Below are 25380 nucleotides of genomic sequence, written 5' to 3' on the forward strand. Positions count from 1 at the left end.
CTGTTGCCCTGAAACAACTTGCTTTCGTCTCCTGGAAAGCAAATCCAATGGAAGGAAATCTCATTTCCTTTCACAAAGCCCGAAACAAGTGTGTGTCCACCCTCAGGAGAGCCAGGAAACAATATCTCACCGTTCTCAAGACCGAACTCTCTTATCTGTCTCCCTCTTCCAAATCTTGGTGGCGTCTGGTCAAATCTGTTTCTGGTGTTTGTTCCCCCTCCATCCCCTCCCTCACCTCAAACGGCTTAACGGCTGACTCCGCACGTGAAAAAGCTGAATGCCTCAACTCTGTGTTTGCCTCTAAATCTTGTGTCCCAAACCCATCCCTCTCTGTACCCACCGTACCCAGTCGTACCCAGCTGCTCCTGGACTCTGTGTCCTTTCCTCCTGACAAGGTGGAAAAGTTTCTGTCAACCCTCGACTCTGATTCTGCAACTGGTCCTGACGGCATCAGCCCACGGGTCCTAAAATCATGTGCTTCCGCTCTTTCACTCCCTCTTTCTGTTCTCTTCACCCTCTCTTTTGCTCAAGGTCATTTGCCATCTGCTTGGAAATCAGCCAACATCACCGCTTTGCACAAAAAAGGTGCAAAAACAGATCCCAGCAACTACAGACCAATCAGCCTTCTCCCAATTATCAGCAAAGTCATGGAATCCATCATTGCTTCAGATATGAAATCTTTCCTCTTCTCCAATGGCTTGATCTCTGATCATCAATTTGGTTTCAGACCTGGTCACTCTACTCTGGACATGCTGCTTCTGCTTTCTCAACAATGGATGGAGGTCCTCAATGCCAAACAGGAAATTAGAGCCGTCTCCCTTGACATTTCATGTGCCTTCGATACGGTCTGGCACCCTGCTCTGCTCACCAAACTCTCCTCCTTTGGTATCTATGGAAATCTCCACGAATGGCTGGCAGACTTCCTCTCTGGTCGTAGTCAACGTGTGGCCCTGAATGGGTTTCTCTCATGTCCTCTTCCTGTTCAGGCTGGAGTTCCCCAAGGTAGTGTTCTGGGCCCTGTGCTTTTTCTGGTCTTCATCAATGATCTCTCTGACTCTCTTGAAAATCCTCTCTATCTCTTTGCTGACGACTCTACTCTCTGTCGCTTCATTCCTCATCCCTCAGATCGGCAGTCTGCAGCCTCCTCACTCTCTGCAGACCTGGACAAAATCACAGACTGGGCAAACAAATGGAACATGTCTTTCAAGCCTGATAAATCTCACACTCTTACGATGTCTCTCCGAAAAGACCGACTGGAAAACCCTCCCATCCACTTTCTGAATAATCCTCTCCAAGAAGTTCTGTCACTCAAGCTTTTGGGTCTCACTATTTGCCATGATCTTTCCTGGGAAAACCACATTTCAAATCTGGCCTCCAAAGCCAGTCGCCGACTGGGCATCCTCCGTCGTGCGAAGTCCTTCCTTGGCACACCTGAGCTCCTCACCACATACAAGGCTTTCATCCGCAGCTCTATGGAACACTGCTCTCCCCTCTGGTCTGGTGCTCCTGCCTCACACCTAGCCCGTCTTCACGCTGTTGAAACCAAAGCGTTCAGAATCATTGGAATCTCCCGCGATGAAGCTAACTCCAAGGGCCTTTCACTCACTCACCGCAGGCAGGTTGGTGGTCTTTCCGTCTTCTACCGACTCCTCTCTGGCCTTGCCCCCCCAGCCCTCTCTGGGCTCTGTCCCCCAAATATTCCTACAGGTCGCACAAGATCTGCCTGCAACCCTCTTATGGTTAAACTGCCAAAATCAAGACTTTCTGCTCACCTTCACTCCTTCATTCCTCTTTTCTCCCGCCTCTGGAACAAACTCCCTCACTCTCTTCAATCCCACTCCACCCTCCAGGTCTTTAAAACAGCTGTTCACCACCATCTCTTATCCTCCCCCATCCAAAACCTTGATCTTTTCTACCCCCGCTAATTTCGGTCCCCTTGTGTTTTATACTTCTCCCACCCCTCCCCCCCCCCCCCCCCTTCCCACGCCTCCTGCCCCCGAGCCCTCTCCCTCCCACACTTCTCCCTGCTCTCAAATGTTGTGGTTGTGTGCTTCCCCTTCTCTCCCCATCTTGTGTTCCGCTCCCTCTTTTTGTATATTTTGTTTGTCTGGTTGATTTGTTTGTGAAATAAATGTTAGCTCTTTCACGAGCCACGATTCAGTATACAAAAAAAAACAAAAAAAAAAAAACAGACACACATACGAACACATACACACAAACACACACACACACACACACACACACACACACACACAAAGACACACACACAAAGACACACACACACACACACACAAACACACACCTGCTATGGGCTAACCAGTTCCCAAATCCCTTTCACTTTTCAACTATAATATGGTTGCGGACTCATTCCCTCCATTAGGTTGTGGTACTAAGTGTATTAATCGGTCGTTCCGTGAGCACACCTGTGCACCAATATTTCTCGTGGTTCATAAAAGTAAACTTTTTTGTGATAATTGAAGCTGCCTTGATTTGAATGAAACTTATTATCAAGGCAAACCTTAATATTTATTGAGAATAGTGATATCCCAACCCCAAATTCCCACCAAGAAAGACATGAAGCAGTCCTCATCCCATCGGATATCCAACAAAACAACATATTGTTGTGGATATGAGAATGGTTTGTTTTTTTGTTGTTGTAGTGTAAATTGTTGTAAAATATCGCCCTCCTTACTCCAGTGTTGTATAAAGGTCAAAGGGCGTTCCCGTAGTTAGTTCCATAAAGCATACATGAAGGACACCATAATATCCCTGTTCAGTAGCTTATTTCCTTCTTATGTGTATTAGGGTAAGGCCTTGTCTTCCATTAAGATGACACTCCATTGCACCAAGTGAAATAAGATAGATGCCCTTTCATGCCCCATTCCCACTCCCAAAACTTCTACTGCCAACTACAATAGCCGCCATTAAACATGTGCTTAGCTCGGGGAAGAAGGGCGTGCCCGCCCATTGTCATCAAGGGTGGAGTCAGAGGGCCTGTGCCCACCAATCAGGGCTGAAGCAAGCTCACCAAGGGGCGTGTCCTGAAGGCCGGCGGCTTGATCGCCTGAGGCGCTATAAAAGCGCGCGCGCAAGAGCCGAGCTGTGGTTGGACCAAAAGGGAGACGTGCAAAGAGACGTGGTTGGACCAAGCGAGAGACGTGCAAAGGAGGCGCGTCAGAACGTTGGTTAGTGGTTGGACCAAGTAAGAGAAGTGTGTGGTTGGACTGAGTACGAGAAGAGTTGAGTTGAGTACGAGAAGAGTTGAGTAAGGGATCCCTAAAAGAGCAGCTCCAGCCACCGCAAGTTCAGTCACAGCAGCTTCAGTCACAGCAGCAGCAGCCACAGCAGCTTCAGCCACAGCAGCTTGGGGGCCTTGACGGCAGTTTTTGAGCAGGGCCGCGAAGGAACGGCGGCTGTTAAACGCGCTGATCGATAGAGGGCGGCGGCTGCTCATCCCCGACCCGACCGTGCTGCGGTTCCAGCTGGACCTTCCTCTCCCTCCAGCCATCCACCTCCTGCCATTCCTATCATCATTCCCCGCATGAGTCTGTCTTTGTTTGTTCTGTCCCTGGGTTTAATTAAGACTGTAGGTAAGCTAATAATTGCACTGTGTCTCTGATTCTTCTGTATATTATTTTATTATCTTTCCTTCTCCTTGGTTACTTTGAGGATGTAAATAGTAGGAATAAATTTAGTAGTATTTCCAACCTTTTTGTCTTCTTCTTCTTCTTCACATCCGTGTCGCCTTTGTCTTTTCCCTATTGAATACCTGTGGCGCGATCCGGCCAACGTTCGGGAATCGGGTTAGTCAGGGTAACTGTTAGGGCCGCGGGGCCATCCGCTCGGCAAACCAACATCTTATCCGCGGTCCGTAACAATATATTAGTCTGGATTCCATTTCATTTTGAAAATGCGTTCAAGTGAAAATATTCACAGCATTCTTTTGATTCCTCCTTTACAAACATGATCCTGAAACAAATTATAGGAAAAGCAACAAACTCACGTTCATGACAACTTGGTTTCCATTTTTGGCATTAACCACTTCTGCAAACCACTTCCCCTTTCCATCATGTTCTCCTCTTCACCTTACACAACTTCAGATAAAAGTTACTTCTTTAGATTGTGGGTTTTTCCATGTCAATTTTGGATTGTGTTTATCCGACTCTTTTTTATTATTATTTATTTATTTATTTATTTAGGTTGCTACCTGCCTCTGTGAATTACATTTGGCAACATTGTGAGACCACTCTGCATAATCATCTATTCCACACTCAACTCTTTAATCCCAACACAAAATTCAAATATCAGAGGAAAAATACTTTAAATATCGTAAGGTGGTCGAACCTTCTCATTCTTGAAAAGTTTTTTGCAATATTAAGATATTTACTCTCATAAAGTTCACCACCTTTTACCAATAAAAAAGATTGCAATCAAGAGACAAAATGCTTGACTGACTACAAGCAACCTCCACCCCATCCCATCGTCCTAATAACCTTCTTTCATTTCACTCCCTCGTCTCCAATAACTCTACCTTTCTTTTCCACCATTTTCGATTCTCACCTGACGTTTCAGAACTTTTTTTTTTCAATTTATGTTGTTGTGGATCAAAGCGTCCACTCTGAGTTTGGCAGCTCAGTGGTTCAAACCCCGGCAAAGTCATAATAAAGACATCAAAATGGTACGTCATCCGTCCTCACTTGACGCAGTTAAAAAGGATGGAACATCGACAAGCAACCATAGGTTGGTAACCATTGTGCTGGCTTCTTCTTACTATAATTCACCAAATGCTTGTCTGTCTGTTCCCAGGTACCGCAAAAACGGCTGAACCGATCGCAACGAAATTTTGGGTGGGTAATCCTGGGACCCCCTGGAGTAAAATTTGAAAAATTGGATGATTGCTAAAATTGGAAAAACAATATAGCCTATTTTACTCCAGGGGATTTGGAAAAACTGGAAAATTGGAAATTGGAAAAATTGGAAATTTGGGAAAATTGGAAAAACAATATAGCCTATAAAAAATACTCCAGGGGGTTTGGCTATATTGTTTTTCCAAATTTTCCCCAATTTTCCAATATTTCCAATTTCCAATTTTCCAGTTTTTCCAAATCCCCTGGAGTAAAATAGGCTATATTGTTTTTCCAAATTTTCCCTAATTTTCCAATTTTTCCAATTTCCAATTTTCCAGTTTTTCCAAATCCCCTGGAGTAAAATAGGCTATATTGTTTTTCCAATTTTTCCAATTTCCAATTTTTCAAATTTTCCAGTTTTTCCAAACCCCCTGGAGTAAAATAGGCTATATTATTTTTCCAATTTTCCCCAATTTTCCAATTTTTCCAATTTCTCCAATTTTCCAGTTTTTCCAAACACGATCCAATAATATTTACCGATATGAACAGTGATGTGGCTTTTATTGAAATTCTACAAATACTGTTTAGATTTTGATGATTTGCCTGTGATATGATTCAACGGATGTTTATATAAATCGTTTAAAATAAAAAACCTTCACTTTCCGATATTTTACCTTTTGATTTTGGCTTCCCAATTGAAGCCCCGCCCATAGGGCGGGTACCGTTGCGAATAAACATAATACCCTCTCAATGTGTGTTCAATTTCCTTATGAAGAAACTCGTAAAAATCACCTGTGCCTCCCTCCCCTCTTTGTGTATGTCTCTCTTTAGCCTAGCCTGGGTTTGAATCCAGACCCAGCTGTAAACTGCCATCCTGGTGTTTCACATGCGGGGTGATTCATGAATGTGTGTGACGTCCCTCGGATGAACGTTAAGCTGGCCGTCCCGTCTGCTGGTATTCGTTGGTGTGCGTTAAAGATCCCTTCATGAAGAGTAGGCGAGCTATCGCAGGCACTCTGATCAAATTACAAATTCCTACCCTGACTTTTAAATCCTACCTGTGTCGGAGTGGCAACTTGTCCTGGATTCTAACACTAACCATAGAAACTGCTTAAGCAGCCAAGACACTCTGTATCGAGGACTATAAAGCAAGGTTCATGATCTGATCTTGATCAACCCAAGCCCACGACATTCACGTGCTATTTTTATGATCAACAGTTAATTCTGTTGGTTGCTAAGTTGGCATGTTTATGTTGCTCCAATCAGCCGAGTGGGAACCAGGTCAAGCGAGGTGATGAGGTCGTGGCCCTAACATCTTCGTTAGCATTTATGCCATGAGCGGCTAAACGCACACACAGCCCGAGGATTAACATCATGTACATGAGTTGATGATATTTCGTGTGTGTACAGTACACCGAGAATAATAAGCATGCATGGTATGAAAGGCTTACACACACACACACACACACACACACACACACACACACACACACACACACACACACACACACACACACACTTTCTTCCTTTGGGGCAGTGGATGGGTTGCAATTGGAATTATACGAGCAATAAAACTACAATGTATTAAATCTGAACAAAAGCAATACGCATGCTTTTTCTTCATATACATAATACAGGTTATTTCTTTATTTATTTTGGGAGTGATCGAGGCAGCGGTCTGTTGCCTATACACCGCCCAGATTAGGGGAAATGCCAGAAGAACGTGTTGCACGCTTGGACAAGATCACCCCACAGGACGGGCACTCTGCCAGTTTAAATAAGGTAAGCTCATCTCAGGGTTCTTTCTGAGACTCGTCACATAGGGCAGGCAGGTACTGACTTCTCGTTCTACTCAGAGCCCCACCATCCCATTCACCCCTCTCCATGCACATCATCGCATCATCCCTCCCTCCACCCCCATCGTTCAGATGACGTTTTTTAACACGAACAACAACAACAACAAAAATCTGTTCACATTAATCTTTCTACTTTGACCTGGCAGGATATCCTAGAGGTATGCATACTTATCTGAGATGTTTGTCCTGTGTTTGAATCCCCACCCAGACATAAACAGTGTCCATGATGTTTTGCATGCAGGGTGAGGGCATCAATGTGTGTGCCGTCCCTCGGAAGGACAACAAGCAAGAGGACCCATCTGCCAGCACTGGTCATTGGTTGACATTGAAGATGCGATGGTCTTACAGTGAAGAGGAGGTGAGTGCTGTCACCCGGAAAAAAAAATCCAAATCCCTGCTCTAGTTTACATGGGGCACTGCATCAGCAGTACTCAGGCTCCCAGCAATGATGCAAGCCAGCACCCACATGCCGCAAAACGACTTTATGAATGAAACCTCGGAACCAACCATTGCATGAACACAAGCTTGAGATTTGACATTGGTTTTGTTAAACGGTATAGGAAGTCTTTCACGATCACCCAATGAGGAAATCACTGGACGTCGAATAACATGCCATAAAATATGAATTAATAGGATATAAAAGATGCCAGAGGCACGAGATGCCGAAAATGGCACAGGTGATTCACATTTGATGCCGTTTGTACATCAGAACTGCCAACTATGCTGTTTTAGCAAAAAATAAACACAGGTTTCCCACGCGTCCTCCTCGTATAACTGAAATGTTTTCCCAAATTCTAAAAAAAAGTTTTCCCTAAAGTTTAGCTTTCTGTCACACAGACCATCTTTATATTGGATTCTTCTTTCTTGGAGTTAAGGATAAATCTTCTGTTATTTATTTGTTTATTTAACACTTGTTAGTTCCTCCCAACAAAGCCCTTTGTCTTGGAATAAATGACTCTGTACCCAGTCTGGCTTTTAATTAAATACCTCGCCTGGAGTTGGCTTTACGGTTAAGGTGGCTGGCTTGAGATCTTAGGGTCTTCAGTTTGAGCCCCTGTCGTGCCGGTGAAATAACACCAGGTGGGTTGACTCAGCCGGTCATCCTTCCAAGGCGCAAAATGAGTACCAGCTGACTGGTAATGGGGGGCACTGCATCAGTGGCACAGCCGCACTTCCAGAAATGATGCAACAATTGGAAAGAGTGAAAAAGAAAGAGAGCCAAACATCACCCTTCCCCGCCCCTCCTTACCACAAAGAAAAATTACCCTTAACTTAACAATAATACCTTCATAAAATAATTAAAATAATCTTTCCTAATTATTATCAAGAGCAGGGCTGGCAGGATGGCCAAAAAGTATGCACCCTCGCTCCTGATCTGTCCAGCCTAAGTTTGAATGTCAGCTCACCTCTACACCGTCATGCCAGTGCATCACAGGTAAGGCGATTCATCAATATGTCTCTTGGATGGTCATTAAACTGGGCAGCTCGTCTGCCAGCATTAGTTGGTGGACCTTAGATCCCATCGTGTGCTTCGTCACGAGTAGGAGAGTTGTTGTCAGCACCCTGAACAAATTATAAATTCCTGCTCGAACCTGTATGGGGCACAGCATCAGCGGCACTGCTGTGCCCCCAGCAAATTCTCTTACTGGAAGCCACGTGCTGCATACGAAAGAAAAAGATAGGTATACTCTCCGTCTATAATTTTCAATATCCTTTCAAAAATTACCTTTGTGTTAAAAGGCTTATTATTATACACGTGTGCCTATTATTACATGCTCATTATTATCATATTGCTTTGTGCAGGTTATTAATAAATTCCTAACGAATCAATCAACTTATATAAACAGCCGGAACAATAAAAAATAACAAGAGGGAGAATTGCTTTGCAATACATGTCCTCTCCTGGTGGTATTTTCTAAGTCCAAAAAGGGCATAATTCCATGAACTAGATGGTATTCATAGAATATTACCCTGCGCAGTGAACTTGGTGCGAGCCAACTCCTCTGTTTTTGAAGGGTTTTTTTTCTTTGATCCAATATGGCTGCCAGGCCACGTGAACGATTACATCATAAATTTATATTCTATAATACAAGAATTGTTGTGTAGATCACGCTCAATAAATTTCAAACTGATCAGAGTAAGTGTTGTCCCTGTCGAATTATGACGTCATAATTAAGGCAGCAATGACGTCGTCGTTAACAACACCTATTCCCCATGCAAAGTTCGTTACAATGAGCCATGTTTCAATTTTTTCCATGGAGCCGTTTTGGAGATATAGAGGTGCAACGTTTTTCGGTTTTTCCAAGATGGCGCCTGTACCACGTGACTGACGAAGTCATAATTATAATTAAAAATTCTACAGGACGAGAAGGTCCTATGGGGAAAATTTTGTGTCCATCACACTAACAGTTGCAGATAATTTTTTTTTTTCATACTGATTAGATCAAGCATTGTACTTGCCAAATTATGACGTCATAATGAAGGCACCAATGACATTATCATCAACATATCTTATTCCCCATGGGGAGTACTGGACAATGAGCCACGTTTCAACTTTTTCCCATTGAGCGGTTTGGGAGATATAGAGGTGCGAAGTTTTTCCAAATTGGTGCCTATACCATGTGACCTATAACGTCATAATTATGAATAAAAATATTCTACAGGCAGCACTCCTATGGTAAAATATTGTCAATCGGACCAACGGTTGCTGAGAAAAAAATTTTTTTAAATGCAGACACGCACATACGCACCCGAATGACTAACACCGATTTTTGCTTCAGGAGCGCAGGCTAAAAATTGGCAAAATGCCCTGAAACTCGAACCTGTTTTGTAACTTCTCATAATACAGCCATGTAGCAAGTTTCAGTCGAATATGTTAAAGGTTAAGGGGAAAAAGTCTGGAAAACCACAGGTTGGACGGATGGACAGATGAACGGAGAGCAAACCCCAGTTCCCGAAACCGGTAGGGGACGAATAATAATAATAATCATATATAATAATGATAATAATAATAATAATACATTTATTTTATATAGCGCTTTTCAAGAAGCCTAAAGGCGCTTTGACAGAGTACAAAAAAACAAGTGCAAAAAGACAAAAATAAATTGGTAAATAATCAAAGCAAAAGGAAGGAGAAGGAGAAGAGATAGTCAGGGGTTAAATGCTGTGGGTTAAATGTTGAATGCAGTGCTGAACAGGTGGGTCTTGAGTGATGTTTTGAATGTGGTGAATGAGGAGGAGTCTCTGATGGTGTGAGGTAGCGAGTTCCAGAGGGTGGGAGCAGCGATGGAGAAGGCCCTGTCCCCCCAGGATCTGAATTTGGTCCGCATGGGGGGGGGGGGGGGGTCAGGAGGTTGGTAGCAGCAGAGCGGAGGTTGCGGGTGGGAGTGTGTCTGGAGAGGAGGTCAGCCAGGTAGGATGGGGCCAGGTTATGGAGGGCTTTGTAGGTCAAGAGGAGGATTTTGTACTGGATTCTCTGGGGGATGGGGAGCCAGTGAAGCTTGTAAAGGACGGGGGTGATGTGGTCACGGGTCCGGGAATGGGTGAGTAGACGGGCAGCGGAGTTCTGAATGTATTGGAGTTTATTGATGATTATTGAGGGTGAACCAAAGAGGAGGCTGTTGCAATAGTCCAGACGGGAGGTGATGAAGGCGTGGATGAGGGTTTCTGCAGCCGTGGAGGAGAGGGATGGACGGAGACGTCCATCCATAATCCATATATAAAACTAGAATGAGCAATTGATAAATTAAAGCATATCTCAGATAATTAACAATCTAGATGAAAGTAGATCTGCATGCACACACTCGCTGACAGACTTATTACAATATCCCATCCCATCCCTTTGGGAATGGGCCAGGCTAAAGAGTTGGAAATCTGTGTTTGGGATAACCATTTAGGCTCATCATTATGTAGCAAAGATTTTTATTTTGCACTCAGAGGCTCTTCAGCTGAAAAACCTGCTCACAGCTGATTACACCAGCTGGGAAAACCTACAAATGCTTGAAAACCTCCGGCCATAAGCACATACTAAAGGTTGCTTTTTATCCAAGGAGGAAATAGCCATAGATTGCATTAGAGCTTTAATCATAAAGCCGATTATTTGACATGACACGGGCTCGCTTTCCCCCAAATTACAAACTACTGCATCCATTTATTGCAACCACAACACCATTAGTGGCACGAAAACCACACCGGCAGATAATATCTATATCCCTCATTAGGTTCCATAACACCACTTAAACCAATAAAACTTCCACAAATGGCAGTTTCGCTCTTTCAAATTCATCTATTTCAAGTTCGAGTCAAATTTCGACATCAAACATAAAGACCAAGCAATTTGTTCAAGTGTGTAAGCAACTTTTGCTCACAGAAAGAGAGATTAGCTCCATAGGTAAGTCCTACAACAGCATGCAATTGTCCACTGCGATCAAGCAGGTGATAAAACCAAGAACCAGCAAAACATTAGGGATCGGCAAAACGAAAATATCTCTGCTGACAAATATGGAAATACTGCCTGAAAAGGATTTCAAAAAATAGGAAGAGGAAATTAGAATGCAAATAACCGGGATGGCTCGTGTCATCAACTGCTGTATGTAGATTAACCAATCACGTGGAAAGACGAAAGGAAGACTTCATTTACCGGGGTAGTGGATTGGTATCTCAATTTTTGGTCCCACAACGTAGTGACCTTCTTCCAAGCTATGAGCCAGCACTGTTGTCCATTGCCTCGCTGAATGTAGGAGCACCAGATCCCCATCCTGTAAACCCTCTGTCATAGGTCCTGCGTGCAGCACACAAAGGATTCCGATAAGTTCTTATAAAAGTGAAGTGTGTATTTTAAAAATCAAGGACAAAATAGAACGTTCTTTGGTAAATTGTCATTGGCCATTTCCATGACCACATATTGCTATTAACACTGTGTGGTCCAATATAAGCAGCCGGCTTGGAAAATAAAACTTTCGATCTACAGATTCTTCAAACATTAGTTTTGGGTCTATGCAAATGCATTCTGACATACATAAGAAACACAGTATTGAACTTGATGTCCGACGATTGGTTGCTCGTGCAAGTAAGATCCAAATGACACTTGCCCGTAAAAGTATGAATGAGGATTTGGCCAAATAACATGAAACGTTATTTTCATTGATCATGGTCCAATAAGCCATCTTTGAATAACAAATGCACTGTCAAAAAGGTGTTTCTTGTTAATTAGGTCACAATCCGAAAATGTCGGTCAAGGACACTAATCAAATATCGAATGCACAACATCAGTGCAGGTACACGATTATGATGCAAGAACATCTTGGAAGGCCAAGCGGTCTGAGAGTCCACATTGGCAAAATTGAGAGATGACCAAAAACGCGTTATTTTTTCAGTGCCCATTTGACCTTGACCTTTAACTCGGAGGAGTACGGTGTAAATTAATCATAAATGCACCTTGCTCTAGGCTATCTGGAGAGGGTAATGTTGTTCAAATAGAACAAGCCTTAGTCGAGTTTTGGTGAAACATGTTAAATTGTCTATTTATTGGGTCGTGACCTTAAAATTAGGTCAAGGTCAAAAAAGTATGTCAACCCTGCATACTATATATTCCCATTATTGATGCCGTATTTTATTCCGAAAGTCCCAGCCGGATCCGAGATACAGCTCAGCTTCTACAACAGTTATAGGCCTCCCCCTATCCTATAGGGCAGTGGTTCCAGTTGTGTAGGGCAGTGGTAAGTTCCCAAATCCATGGTTGTGACGCAAATGAGGGTCATAAAGGTGTTCCTGAGGGTTGCGGAACGGTCTCAAAAAAATTAATATTACAGTGTTATAAGGGGTTTACTTCACTGGCACAATATGAAGGATTATATTGAAATAGTAAATTAAGTAGAATAGTTGTGGTTAATATATAGCATCTGTTATGTTTGGAATTCATGTGTTATAGTTCATATGTATGGGAAACGGAAGTGACGGTTGGTTTTGGAGAGTGGGAGGAGCTAAGGAAAGACAGGTTTTTTTTGGAGGCCTAATGGGCATGCTGTGCTGTGTTGAGATTTCGGATTAAACCGTTGACGTTACAATCAAGTACGTTTCGGGTAATTGCTGGACACAATAGCATCCATATAAGCTTAATATAATAATGTTTGAGTCCGTTCACATCTAATACTCGTGCATCAAGCAGACCAGTGAGGAGCCTGTTGTTAAGTAGCACTCTTATCTGAATGCGATATTATAGATGGCGCTGTAATTTTAACGTTTTGAGTTTAATTATCGAACGCACTGTTTTTATTCGTTAAACGTTTTTATTTAAATTTGAAATGTTTGATTTTTATACATTTATAACTGTTCCAGATGAGTTTTATCACTGGAGTTTATTTTATTATATTCTGTTGCCAAAATTTCTTTTTTATTCTGAATCATTCAAGAATGTACTAGAAAACCAATTTTTCGCAATAAAACAAATTTGATTTTCACATGTGTCGACAGTTCACAATCTGACAGTCGTGCTTTCACTTGTTTACTGGAGGCTGAGATCTAGTTACTACAAACAAAGTAAGTATTGCCTGAATCTTATTTGTCTTTATTTACGTGTAAATCAAAATACCCCTTGTTGACGTCAAAAGTGTTTTCGAAGATCATCCGAAGAACCTTCAGGAAGAAATGGACAGGTATTTTCCAGAAAACGTCGACCTCAAGAAGTATAGTTGGATCAGAAATGTGCTCAATGTGGACGTTGTGAAGTCAGAGAAGATATTCCGGAATTTCAAGAAGAACTTATAGAACTCCAGGAAAATCAAGTGCAGAAGCAACGCTTTGAAAAGCTCCCATATTCAAAATGTTGGAACCCAATTTATGGATAAGCCCATTCTGACTCGGGAGGCTGAAAAAACTTTTCTCCCTTTTCCAACAATATATCTCTGTGAACAAGGATTTTCAGGTCTTGTTGCAATCAAGACGAAAGCAAGGAATCGTGTGGATCCTCAGCATGATTTGCGTTGTGCTCTGTCCATCAACATAAAACCAAACTTAGAGGAGCTTACCCACAAAATGAAGCAGTATCACCATAGCCACTGAGTAAATCTTTGTGTAATAAAGTCTCATTTTCACGTAAATTTGTTTTTCATTTTGTCCAATGAAAAACTCTTTGAAAATCATTATGTGTTGGTAATTAATTCAATAAAACTATATGAATAAACAAAATGTATCAAAATGATAGGTCATTAACATGTACAGAGTTTAGGGTCGCCAGGCCAGGCCAAGATTGTATTCAGGGATGCCACCAAAAAAGTTTGGGAACCACTGCTATAGGTGGAGGCTGAATTAAATGGTATGTTTAAATTGGTGATAATGGCAATTGCGGATAATAATGTACATAGCACCCTGTACAAAATTTTGGGATTTGAACTTGCGGATATTCCATGTTAATCACTGAGTCTACGATATGTAGTTGATGTTGTTATTTTTACAACTTTGCTCGACAATGTTACAGTGCCCTTCCATGGTTCATGTTGGGTGATGGGGTGAAAGATTCGTTTGTAAAACTAGACAAGGAAGGAATTTCTAATTTGTCCAAGGTGCTGGTGATAACACCCCTATACTCTTCATAGAAAGACACTGTGGGATCTTTAACTTCTCCAGTAATCAATGTTTACCAGCTTATCAATCAATGTTTACCAACAAGACACCCAGCTTAACATGCCCCCCTCCATGTGACAGCGCACTTTGTGATGCAATGCCCTACCTGAGAAGTACCAATCACACAATTTATCAAATCCACCCCCTTCCCACGCCTCCTCCCCCAAGTCCTCTCCCTCCCACAGATCTCCCGATGTCCCTGCTCTCAAATGTTGTGTTTGTGTGCTTCCCCTTCTCTCCCCATCTTGTCTACCGCTCCCCTTATTATATTTTTTTGTGTGATAAATGTTAGCTCTTTCACGAGCCTCGATCCTGTATACCAAAAAAAAAAATCAGGAATCAAACCCAGACTAAACAGCTCAAGGTCAAGTTCGCGACCTCCGCACCATCATTTTGAACCGATTGGATGTAGATGTCCTCTAATCCGTTTTAACAATGTGATATATATTTTCATTTCAATCCCTTCCTTTGTCGCATCTAAGCAGGAGTTTGTCCACCTAATATTGTAATGAAAAGCACGTACATGAAGACACGGTGGCACGAATTGTAAGGACAGACGTAGCAACATTTAAGGGCCTATTCATCACGGTCACTGAGGCAGTCGTCAAGCTTTGCCAAAAACTTCAAATTTACGTCCAGTGCCTTCCTGGATTGGGCTAGTTGCTTTCGATTGTGACCGTCAATTATAGCAAAGATGCTCAGACATTCCCACATAAACACCCTAACAACTAAAACCGCTTTTCCGCATGACCATTGATTCAAATATATACCGATTCTTGATATTATCAAAATGATAATACTGTACGTCAATGTAAAGCAATTTTGCAAAAAAAATATATATATATATGTTAAGCCGACAGTTTCTGACATCCTTCTCAAAGAGTAGGCCACTACACACTGGAATTCTGGCTATGGCCCAAATTCCTGCCTTTAGTTTCACAGCATTCTTTGTCCATGATCACATTTGTCAAAAAGCATCATTCAGACTGCGACATTGTCTGGTCTTGTTTACCAAGCTTTATAACTTCCCTTGGCACTCCGAGCTGCCTGACTTTGTCCAAACTTGCAAGAAGCACATTGTCCTTGATGCTGTAGATCACCTCCTCACTACCATTCTTTCCTCCTCACTCCTTGCCACCATTGCTTCCTCCAAACTCTCCACCCTCTTCCTCAATCGTCCCTTAAACTTGTCATCACATACGGCCATGTCCTTAGTATAATATTTGTACATCATTGAACTGTATAATATTGTTTGTACATCATATGGTCATGTCATGCTCTTGGTGTAACCTTCCCTTATGGGCAACCTCAACACAAGGACGCCAAGCGGTCCATCAAAAGTCTGCACAGTGACTGACAAACTGCAGTGGTTTATCTGTGCTTTATCCTTTATAAATGCTGAGCTTCAAGCAAGGAAGCAGCACGTACCGTTTAAAAAGTCTTTGGTATGACTCGGTCGGGGTTTGAACCGCTGACCTCCCAGACTCAAATTGGATGCTCTGACCATTATGCCACTGAGTCTGCTTTGACACAGCGTCATTGACTAAAACCAATGTCAGATCCAAACAGGATCAAGAACAATGGCAAAAACAAAAAAAAACGCTCTGCGACAGAATGACACTTTGTTCATTTTATAGACAAACACAAACGGGAATAAACTCTGACATGGGGCTAAATATGAGAAACTCGTCACCCAACCCAGGACTCAAAAACCAGGGCCTCTCACAAATCGAGGGAATGACTGACTGGCGACATGTACATACACGTGTTGAAGAACATGAACGCTCTTCTTTTCATTTGAGATGCTCTACAGCACACCTGGTAGATCGACAACAGTCCAGCGTTTCTCACCTGCTCGCACGCAGCCATCATGATGAGGTTAGAAGAGACGACAAGTGATGGAAAGAGTTGTGGATGTGGTCAAACTCATTGGTAAGAGGGTACTGAGCTACAGAGGAAGTAATGAAGAAGCAGCATACACACTTGACAATGAGGAGATCGACCATGGTACATTTCTGGAAGTTGTAAAATTACTTCGGACGTATAATTCCTGCACAGCCGATCATCTCTCTCACATTGTCCAGAACAGCAAGAAGCATATGAGAAGGCAAAGAGTTCACGAGGTCGAGGCTCCTTGGTAACTTTGCTGTCTAAAACTACAGTGAATTATGTTATCACAGTTATCTGGGATAAGATACGTCAGTGGATTTCTGAAGAAGTAACAGACATGTTTGCTGTGGAAATTGATACCACTCAAGACATCTCAACTAAAGACCAGTGCTCTGTTGTTCTTAGACATATTGATAGCACTGGCACCATCCAAGAAAAAATTAGTGAGTGTGGTGAAATGTGAGGAATCTACTGGCGAAGCTTTTGTGCAACTTGTTTCTGAAGTCTTGTTAGGACTGAATCTTGGCCTCAAGAACTGTGTTGGAAACTCAACTGATGGTGCAGCAAACATGCAGGGGTGCTACAAAGGCTTCAGTACTCTGCTATCAAAGGAAGCTCCAATGCAGATCCATGTTTGTTGCCACGCACATGTGTTAAATCTCGTTGTTACCGAAGCTACAAGTGTTGTGACTAGCACATCACTGTTCTCACTACTGAATGACATTGCAGTATTCTTTCGGGAATCTTATCAGCGAATGAACATCTGGAGTCGACACTCCACTACTGTGAAACAAATGGGAACTATTGGAGAAACCAGATGGTGGTCAAAGGATGCCGCCTTGAAGAAGGTTTTTGGTTCATTCAACAACCCAACTGGAGCGCTTTTCATGGAAGTTATCACCACTCTTAATGCCATACTAGTTGCTGACCAGATCCAAGCAGCTGTTAAGGCCAAGGTGAAGGGATACATTGCCAGTCTCCTGCAGTTTGAAACAATTCTGACTGCACAAGTATGTCTGCAAGTATTCTCCCGCACTACAGCGCTCTCCAAGTATCTACAAACTGTGCAATTGGATCTGCTGACTGTGCACCGGATGGTGAATGAATTGCTAGAGAATATGCAGATGCTACGGGATGACTTCCAAGCTTGTCATGATGCAGCTGCAAAGTTTGTTCAATGGGCTAATGACCAGCTGGATGAAATGGATGTAAATCTTGTTATGGAAGAGTCCCTTCCTATAAAACGGCAAAGACGGCACAAACGTATTGATGGCGAACTATCCATAGATGAGGCTATATCAGCTTCTGACCCAGTAAAGAAGTATCGCATTGAAGTGTACAACCGAATAGTGGACACTATTGTGAGCAGCATTGAGCAGCGGTTTGACAGATCAGCAACATCAACATTGTATGCTGATCTCTCACTTCTTCACCCAAGGAACTTTTATCAAGTGCCATCGGGAGCTATGGAAGAGCTGCATAAACATTTGCTGAGATTTGATGATGGTGTCACTGCGGAACAACTACGAAAAGAACTGCAAAGCCTTGGAGAACAATGGTCAACACTGAAACAATCAGTAGCAGATGCTTATACAGTGGAGGAGGACAGTGAGTCTGAACAGGACAGGAAGACTCTGCCAAGTACATGTAAGTCATGTAAAGCATGTCCTCTCTGCTGCTACAAGGTGCTCCTCAAGTTGAACCTTTTCACTGATGTCTACAAGAGCATTGGGCTTGCCTACAAGCTGCTGCTAACGCTGCCTGTGTCACAAGTGGCATGTGAACGGTCTTTCTCTGCTTTGAAGAGAATCAAAAGCTGTCTGCGAAGTACAATGACGCAAGAACATCTTGAGGCGTTCATTTTGATGTCTGTGGGAAAAGGGATCCTGGCCAAACTTGAAACTAAGGATATCATTGATGGTGTGGCTGCCAGAAGCAGCAAACTGCACAGGCACCTACTCTCTTAGATATGACATGTGCTTGTGTTACTGAAAATAAATTTAATTTTTAGTGGATTTTATTTCGTTTTTTTTTTTCCAAGCATTTCGTCTATTTTCTCAGATAAGCAACATATAAATGAATAATGGGCCGACCTAGGTGAAGGATGCCCGGGCCGGTTTTAAGACCCAGTCCGCTACTGCACTCCTCCATGCATAATTATTTCAGCTGTGCGATGTTTGAGGGGTTTCTTGCATGCACAGCTCGTTTCAAATCACCCTACAACATCTCAATGGGATTTAGATCCGGGCTTTGACTTGGCCATTCCTGAACCCTCCATTTCTTTCTTTTCAGCCATTCCTTGGTGGATTTACTGGTACTAGGGCATGCCCGTACTATATCTATATCTAAAATTATATCCCCCCCTCTATTTACATGAAATGGTTTGGTCCATGAAATGTTTTGGTCCATTCGCAACGCCAAAGCGAACGGCGAACGCTTTACATAAAATGGTTTGGTGCATGAAATGTTTTGGTCCATTCGCAACGCCAAAGCGAACGGCGAACGGCTTGCGAGTACAGTGACAATCCCCCCGGGGTTTTAATTAGTTTTAAAACATCGTTTAACGCCAACATAGCGCCAACATAGTTTGCCGACGGGAAATAAATGAATACGCTCTCAAATGTGCCATCCGAGGCAGAGTGTGTTCGCCACGTTCGGCACACGCGATAGCTCGCTGCTCTCTGATTGGTTGAATCGTTTTTTGGACATAGCTCGGTAAGTAATTGTCCGATTAATATGAAACCTTGAAAAGGCACATCCTCGGGTCCCCAGCAATATACCTGGCAAGTTTAAAGTATATCGGACCCGTGGTTGTCGAGAAACAGCGGTCACAGACAAACAAACGTACAAACAAACACACAGAGATTACTGGAATTATAGATAGATGTTTCGGGTCATTGTCATGTTGCAAGGTCCACCTTCGGTTGAGCTTCAACTTTCCGACAGATGGCCTCACATTATCCTCAAGCACCCTCTGGTACAATGAAGAATTCATAGTGGATTCTATGATGGTGAGCTGCCCAGGCCCTGATGCAGCAAAGCTGCCCCAAACCATAATATTTCCACCCCCATGCTTTACAGTTGGTATCAGGTTCTTGTGGTCAAATGCTGTTTTTGGTTTTCGCCAAACATGTCTTCTCGTACTGTGGCCAAATGGCTCTACCTTTGACTCATCTGTCCAGAACACATTGTTCCAGAAGTGCTGGTCTTTGCCGAGGTGTTCATTGGCAAACTTTAGTCTTGCCCTGATGTTCTTTCTGGACAGCAAAGGTTTCCTCCTGGCACACCTCCCATGTAGATCAAATTTGTGCAGCATCTTTCTAATGGTAGACTCGTGCACTTTGACATCAACAGTGGCAAGAGCTACCTGTCGGTCCTGTGATGACATTCTGGGGTTCTTAGAGACTTCTTGAAGCATCTTGCGGTCTGCTCTCGGGCTGAACTTGCTGGAGCGGCCTGGCCTGAACAAGTTGGCAGTTGTTTGGAATCTTCTCCACTTGTAGATGATTTTCCGGACAGTCGAATGATTGATTTCAAATTGTTTGGAGATCTTTTTATATCCCTTCCCAGACTCGTAGGCATATATAACCTTCTTTCTGATGGCCTCAGAGAACTCTTTTGATCTAGGGATGGTGACGCCGCACACTTCAACAACAAAGAGCAAACCAAACTAAATGTCTGAGGTTTAAATGACGGGTTCCTCCAAGATCCTCTCTAACGATGTTCTAATCATTTGCACCTGAGCTGGTGCACCTGATTCTAATTTTAGGTATTTGAAGTAGTGATAAATGTAGGGGTGTACTTACTTTTTCCACATGCGAAATTTGCATTTATGTTTATTTAAATTATATAATGGACGACAAAATGTAATTGTTACATGATATTTGTTATGTTATATCACCTTTATCTTTCAATATTGTTGAAAGGAAGATCAAATAGCTGTATGTTGAATTATGTTGAAAAAGTCAAAACTTTACATGGGGTGTACTTACTTTTTCACGTGACTGTATACATTTATTATTGCGGTTTTGAGTTTTGGTAACAGTTTGTATAATAAAGGTTAAATTTCCCCCTCATAGTTAGTCACACAAGCAAGATGTAGCCTCGCGATAGTGTAGTTATCTCTTAGTATTTGTGAGCTTAGTCCTTTTCCGATGTTAGTTCTGCGTTGAGTAGAGTAAGGAGAATAGGTCTGACTTCTACTTCCATTGACTATCCCGCCTCCCTTGCCTCATGCCTCTTTGCACTTCCTTTGGTTCATTTTTGTGCAAATTAAAACGAGGCAGGCCTAGGAGGGTCGGCGCTGGACCGAGTGAGGGCGGCAGAGGAGCTGACGGTAAGCGCGAGCCGCCAATCAGAGCTCACAGGGTGTGGTGGCAGCACTGCATCACAGGGCGTGGTTGGAAGGTTCGAGAGGGTTCGAGAAGGTTTGGGGCGCACCGATATAACCCGTCGCGCAAAGCCCCCAGGGGGACTTGCGAGTGGAGGGCATCAAAGGACTCGAGAGTTGAAAGAGCGCATGAGCAGGAGAACTCGCAAGTGAAGAGCGCGTGAGTAAGCAGGACTTGCGAGTAGAAGGACTGACGAGAAGGACTCGCGAGCAGCTGGATTGAAGAGAGCAGTAAGAGGACTGAGTTGGCATTAAGTGGAGAAAGACGTGCATGAACAGGGATACGCGCTCATATGAAAGTAACGCTCGGTTGAGCTTGGAGCCGAGCCGCGTACAGTGCATTGAGCTGCGCGAGTGATAGCGCGCTGTGTAACCGCCAGCTGCGCTGAGACACGCGTATTTTCCTTCCTACCTCATCAGCTGCCTTTTGTTCGGGAGACGCGCTACGAGGATCCTTCCACCGCCTGCTTGCCTTCCTCGCGGGACGTGCGGGGACCGTGGAGAGCCGGACGGGGCCCTTCCTGGACGACCACGTCGACGCGTTTGGCCTGAACATCAACCTGCCTGCAATTCCCTGTATGAGTGTGACGAGCCCGAGTCTGGGCATTAAGAATAAAACTGTTTAAGTGCTGCTCTGTGTCCCTGCTTCTACCAATCATTGTACATACGTGTGGGAATAATAATTAAACCTGTGTTCTTCCTTTCCATTCGATCGTTCCTGTGATTTCCTCATTGACTAAGCGTGGTACGAATAGAACCGCTCGAATCGGGGTCCACTACTATAAAACTGCACGGACCACGTGGTACTCAATCCGCTCGGTGTACTCCAATCACACGTGGCTCGTGCGAGGCTTGCTTCCCCGCTTCCGTGGTGGCGCAGCGATTTAGGTACGAGCAAGACTTGGTCCCGAAACCCTACCTTGCGTTTGTCCGGAAGAGGCGTTTCAAGTCTCTCGGTTCCGCCAAGCCCAGAAAGAACAAGGGGATTAATCCCCCCTTGGTAAGGCTAAGAAGGGCGGTGGAGAACCGTAACTATATGTGTATATATATATATTGTAACGATTTTGAGAAGTGTGTAACGAATTTGAGAAGTGTAACGGTTTTTTGAGAAGTGTAACAATTTTGGAGGAAGTGTAACGAATGTGAAAACGTTACAATGTGAACGTTACAAACGTACGGTACCACCCTGTTAATGTAAATAATGGTCGCAGTCAGCGTCCTAGTTAATTGCATGGAATATACACGCAGGTCACGATATATCTTTTAAATAGTGTATTTCCTTATTCCATGTAGGCTAAGTATGTGTTTTCCCACTAGATTGACTTTGCATTGTATCAAACAAAATAAGCGTAGGCCCTTCCAATTTCCCCAAAACCTCCCTTCCATTTGCCTTCCGCATTTTGGTCGGTTTTTCTCTTCAACCACCATTGGCCACGAGGTAAGGTTGGAGAAGAAAGGCGTGTCTCCACCTCGTCAGAAGAGGGAAGGAGTGAACCGGCCCTAACAGCCAATCAACACCGCGGTGATCGACCCGGTAGGCGTGCCCTCGGAGCCGGCGGCTTGATTTCGGCCGAGGTGATAAAAGGGACTGCTTTACCAGATAGGAGATGACTGGAGAGATGACTGAAGATGAGCTGGAGATGACCCTGGGAGAGGAGCAAAGAGGCTGCACCAAAGAGAGGCGGTGAGATGCGAAACGCTCCAAGCCAAAGAGGAGAGGTACTCGGCAAGGAAACCAGCTTTGGAGAGACGCGCTGAAAGGAGAGAGACGGCCCCACCCCAAGAAAAGGAGCAGGTGTGCCGAACCAGCGCGTGGCGTCTCCCGCAGTGGATACGCGACGGAGGGTTTCCCGCCAAAACCGCAAGGAATTGCGAACGGCGGCCTCCCGACCTTGCCTCCATCTCAAGCCTTACCTGCCTGAATTATCCCCTGTGTAAGTGTGAACGTCCTGCCCTGCTCGTTTGTCTTGGGGCTAAGTAAAAATGAATAGTGTAAGTTAAGGATTCGCTGTGTCACTGTTTCTTCCATCCTTTGCTTGTGTGCATATAATAAATCTGTTCTTCCTCCGTATTCTTCTTCTTCTTTTTCATTCTCTTGCGATCGCTGTAGAGATTTCCCGATTGAATATCCGTGGGGCGATCTGGTCAACGTCGGGTGAAATCGGGTTTTAATCGGGGAGTAACTGTTCGGACGCGGTTAAATACACCACCGCTCGGTCAATATAACATCTAAAAGCCGCGTCTGTAACAATTGGTGTCGAGGAGTTGGATTCGAACCTGGGACTAAATTTGTTAGGCCCAAATTTTGGAACACCAATTGTACTATTAGAGTAACAATTGGTGTCTGGGAGTGGAATTCGGGTCCCGAACCAAATTTTTAAAACATCTAGAAAAAAAATTTTTGGTCAAAATTACGAGCTGCCGAAATTTATTTTGTTTTATAAAGCAAAACCCGAATTTTGAGATCGCGCCATGGACAATCAAGGCGATCGGATGTCGGTGGGAGAAATAGACAGGGTGGAATCGACCCAGGACCTGGGGGAAATGTATATGGAGGATAGGGAGGAGGAGAAAAATAGCAATGTGGTTGCGGAGGTTTCAGACGCACAGAATGGCGCCCTCGCGCACGTGGTTGAGGGGGCCACGGTCGCGGAACCAATGAGCACGGCCCAAATACAAGCCTTCATGGCCCAATTCATGGTGGAAATGCAGGAAAAAAACGACAGTATGGAACAAATGGAAAACAGAAGGAGGGCTGATAGTGAAAAAATGGAAAGCAGAATTATGGGGCAAATGGGGGTAATGGGAAACCAAATGGGGGTAATAGGAAACCAAATGGGGGTAATGAGGGACGAAGCGAGGGGTACCGGTGAGGAGTTAGACAAGAAATTTGGGAAGTTAGACAAAAATTTTGAGGGGTTAGACAACGGGATAAAAGAGGTAAAAAATGGGTTAATGGGGTTAGAAAATAGGATGGAGGACAAATTGCGGGAAATAGGGGAACAATCTGCCAGGGAAATCAAACAAATGGGAGAGCAGATAGAGGAGGTGAAAATCGGGGTAGAAACCAAACTGGATGCTCAGAGGGATGAATTGGGACAGATGAGGGTGGCATCTACAAAAGAGATGGAGGAAATACGACGAGGGGTAAGTGAGGAGGTTTCGGGGCTGCGCGAGGAGGTAAAGCGAGGCGAAAAGCGTATAGAGAAAGAGGTGAGAAATAATACGGCAAAGTTACAGGGGGGAATAGAAGATCTGACGGAGGAGGTGGAACAGCTGACAGAGGGACAAACTAAGTTAGTGGAGCAGGTTCAAAAGAACACTGCGGTACGAGGAGGGTTAAAGGCGACACAAAAAGAAATTAAAAACGAATTAATAGCGACGCAGAGGCAATGTCAGATGGTACGGGAGGAACTGACAATGAGGGTGGAGGAGGTGACAGAGATAATGGAGACAAAGGACCGGCAGGTGAGGATGCACATAGAGACGGTCACGGTAGCCTTAGAGGACGAACTTGAGGGGACGCACCGAGAAATAAAAGAGGTTAAACAAAAATTAGAGGAAGTGGGAGAAGAGGTGAGTGAAATTAAGAAGGGACGAACAGAAACTAAAAGAGAAATCCAGGAGGAGGTGATGGAATGTGTACAAGGTCTGTGTTCAAATCATGATGTGATGCTCACTAACCAAATAAAGAGTTTGCAGGTGGCAAAGGAGGTGCGGAGACAAAGTACGGAGGTGAGTGGCAATGTATATGATGTGAGGAAAGCTTCAGTCGGCTTGGGGATTGGTTTGGATCCGGGTGTTCGTGAGAGGCCGTTGGTGAAGTGTGCGACAGGTCTGGTGTGCGAAAAAAGAGGTGTGCGAGAATGTCCGACCATGGGGTGTGTGAGGAAAAACTGCACGCCGAGGAGTGAGTGTGCCGTCAGGAGTGAGTCGGTCGTAGTGCGTGTGCGAGGGAGCACAGGGAAGCGCGGTGTGGTGAGTGTTACAGAGGGTGTAACGGGAGAGTGTGCGCGAGAAAGGTGTGTAACGGACGGGTGCATGAGGAAAGAGTGTGCCGTCGAGAGTAAGGGTGAGTGCGCTGTCAAGAGTGGAGGTGAGAGTAGTGAGAGTGAAACGGAGCGTGAGTTGGTTATGACAGGTGAGCAAGGATGTACACCTGGAATGGAAGGATGCACACCTGGAATGGTAGAGCGTGTGTGGGAAGGCACATTTGAGTTGGTAGTGAGGCACGTGGTTGGGTGTGCGAATGAGAGCACACCTGTGATTGTCACAGAGGAGGTGACCGAGGAGGGGGCGCGAAGCGGTGTATTGGTGAGGTGTGCGAGCAACGAATGTGTGCCAAAGTGTTCGGTGGTCAGGTGTGTGACCAAGGCTGTGAGTGGAATGGGTGTACCTGGGTGTGTAAGGAAAGGTACGAGGAGCATGGGCACAGCTGGATGTGTGAGCAAGGAACGGGCTGCGGGGTGTAAGCGTCCAGGTGAAGCATCGACGTTAGACGGGGTAGAGTTTAGAACGACTTATAGCCGAATCAGGCCCTCGGTGCGCGTCGGGCAGCTTCGCGTGCCGCGAGGATCAGCGGGGATCCGAACCACGGCGGTTTCGAAAGAACCGCCGTACGCGATCCACGCTATGCCTCGCTTGGAACGGCCGCGGCCGGGCTCCACTAGGCGGAGCGGGCAGCTGGATAGGAAGGGTCGTTATGGCGACCACGTTTTGTTGAGACGTGCCGGCAGGTCGAGATCGGGACATTGGATGGCTTCACGCCGAGGTGATG

At 44.3% G+C, this 25380-nt stretch overlaps 1 protein-coding gene across 1 annotated transcript in view; it reads right to left on the reverse strand.

The window, feature by feature from the left end:
- The window catches only part of LOC137436597 (GRB2-associated and regulator of MAPK protein 1), a 107430-nt gene that overhangs the window by 69417 nt on the left and 12633 nt on the right, over positions 1 to 25380 (reverse strand). The window contains exon 2 of the mRNA XM_068130538.2: positions 11343 to 11483. Within this exon, the coding sequence (XP_067986639.2) occupies positions 11343 to 11483 (141 nt within the window). The remainder of the gene's footprint in view (positions 1 to 11342; positions 11484 to 25380) is intronic.

The sequence above is a fragment of the Myxine glutinosa genome, chromosome 11 (genome assembly GCF_964187855.1).
Source record: "Myxine glutinosa chromosome 11, kmMyxGlut1.1, whole genome shotgun sequence".
Lineage (NCBI taxonomy): Eukaryota > Metazoa > Chordata > Myxini > Myxiniformes > Myxinidae > Myxine > Myxine glutinosa.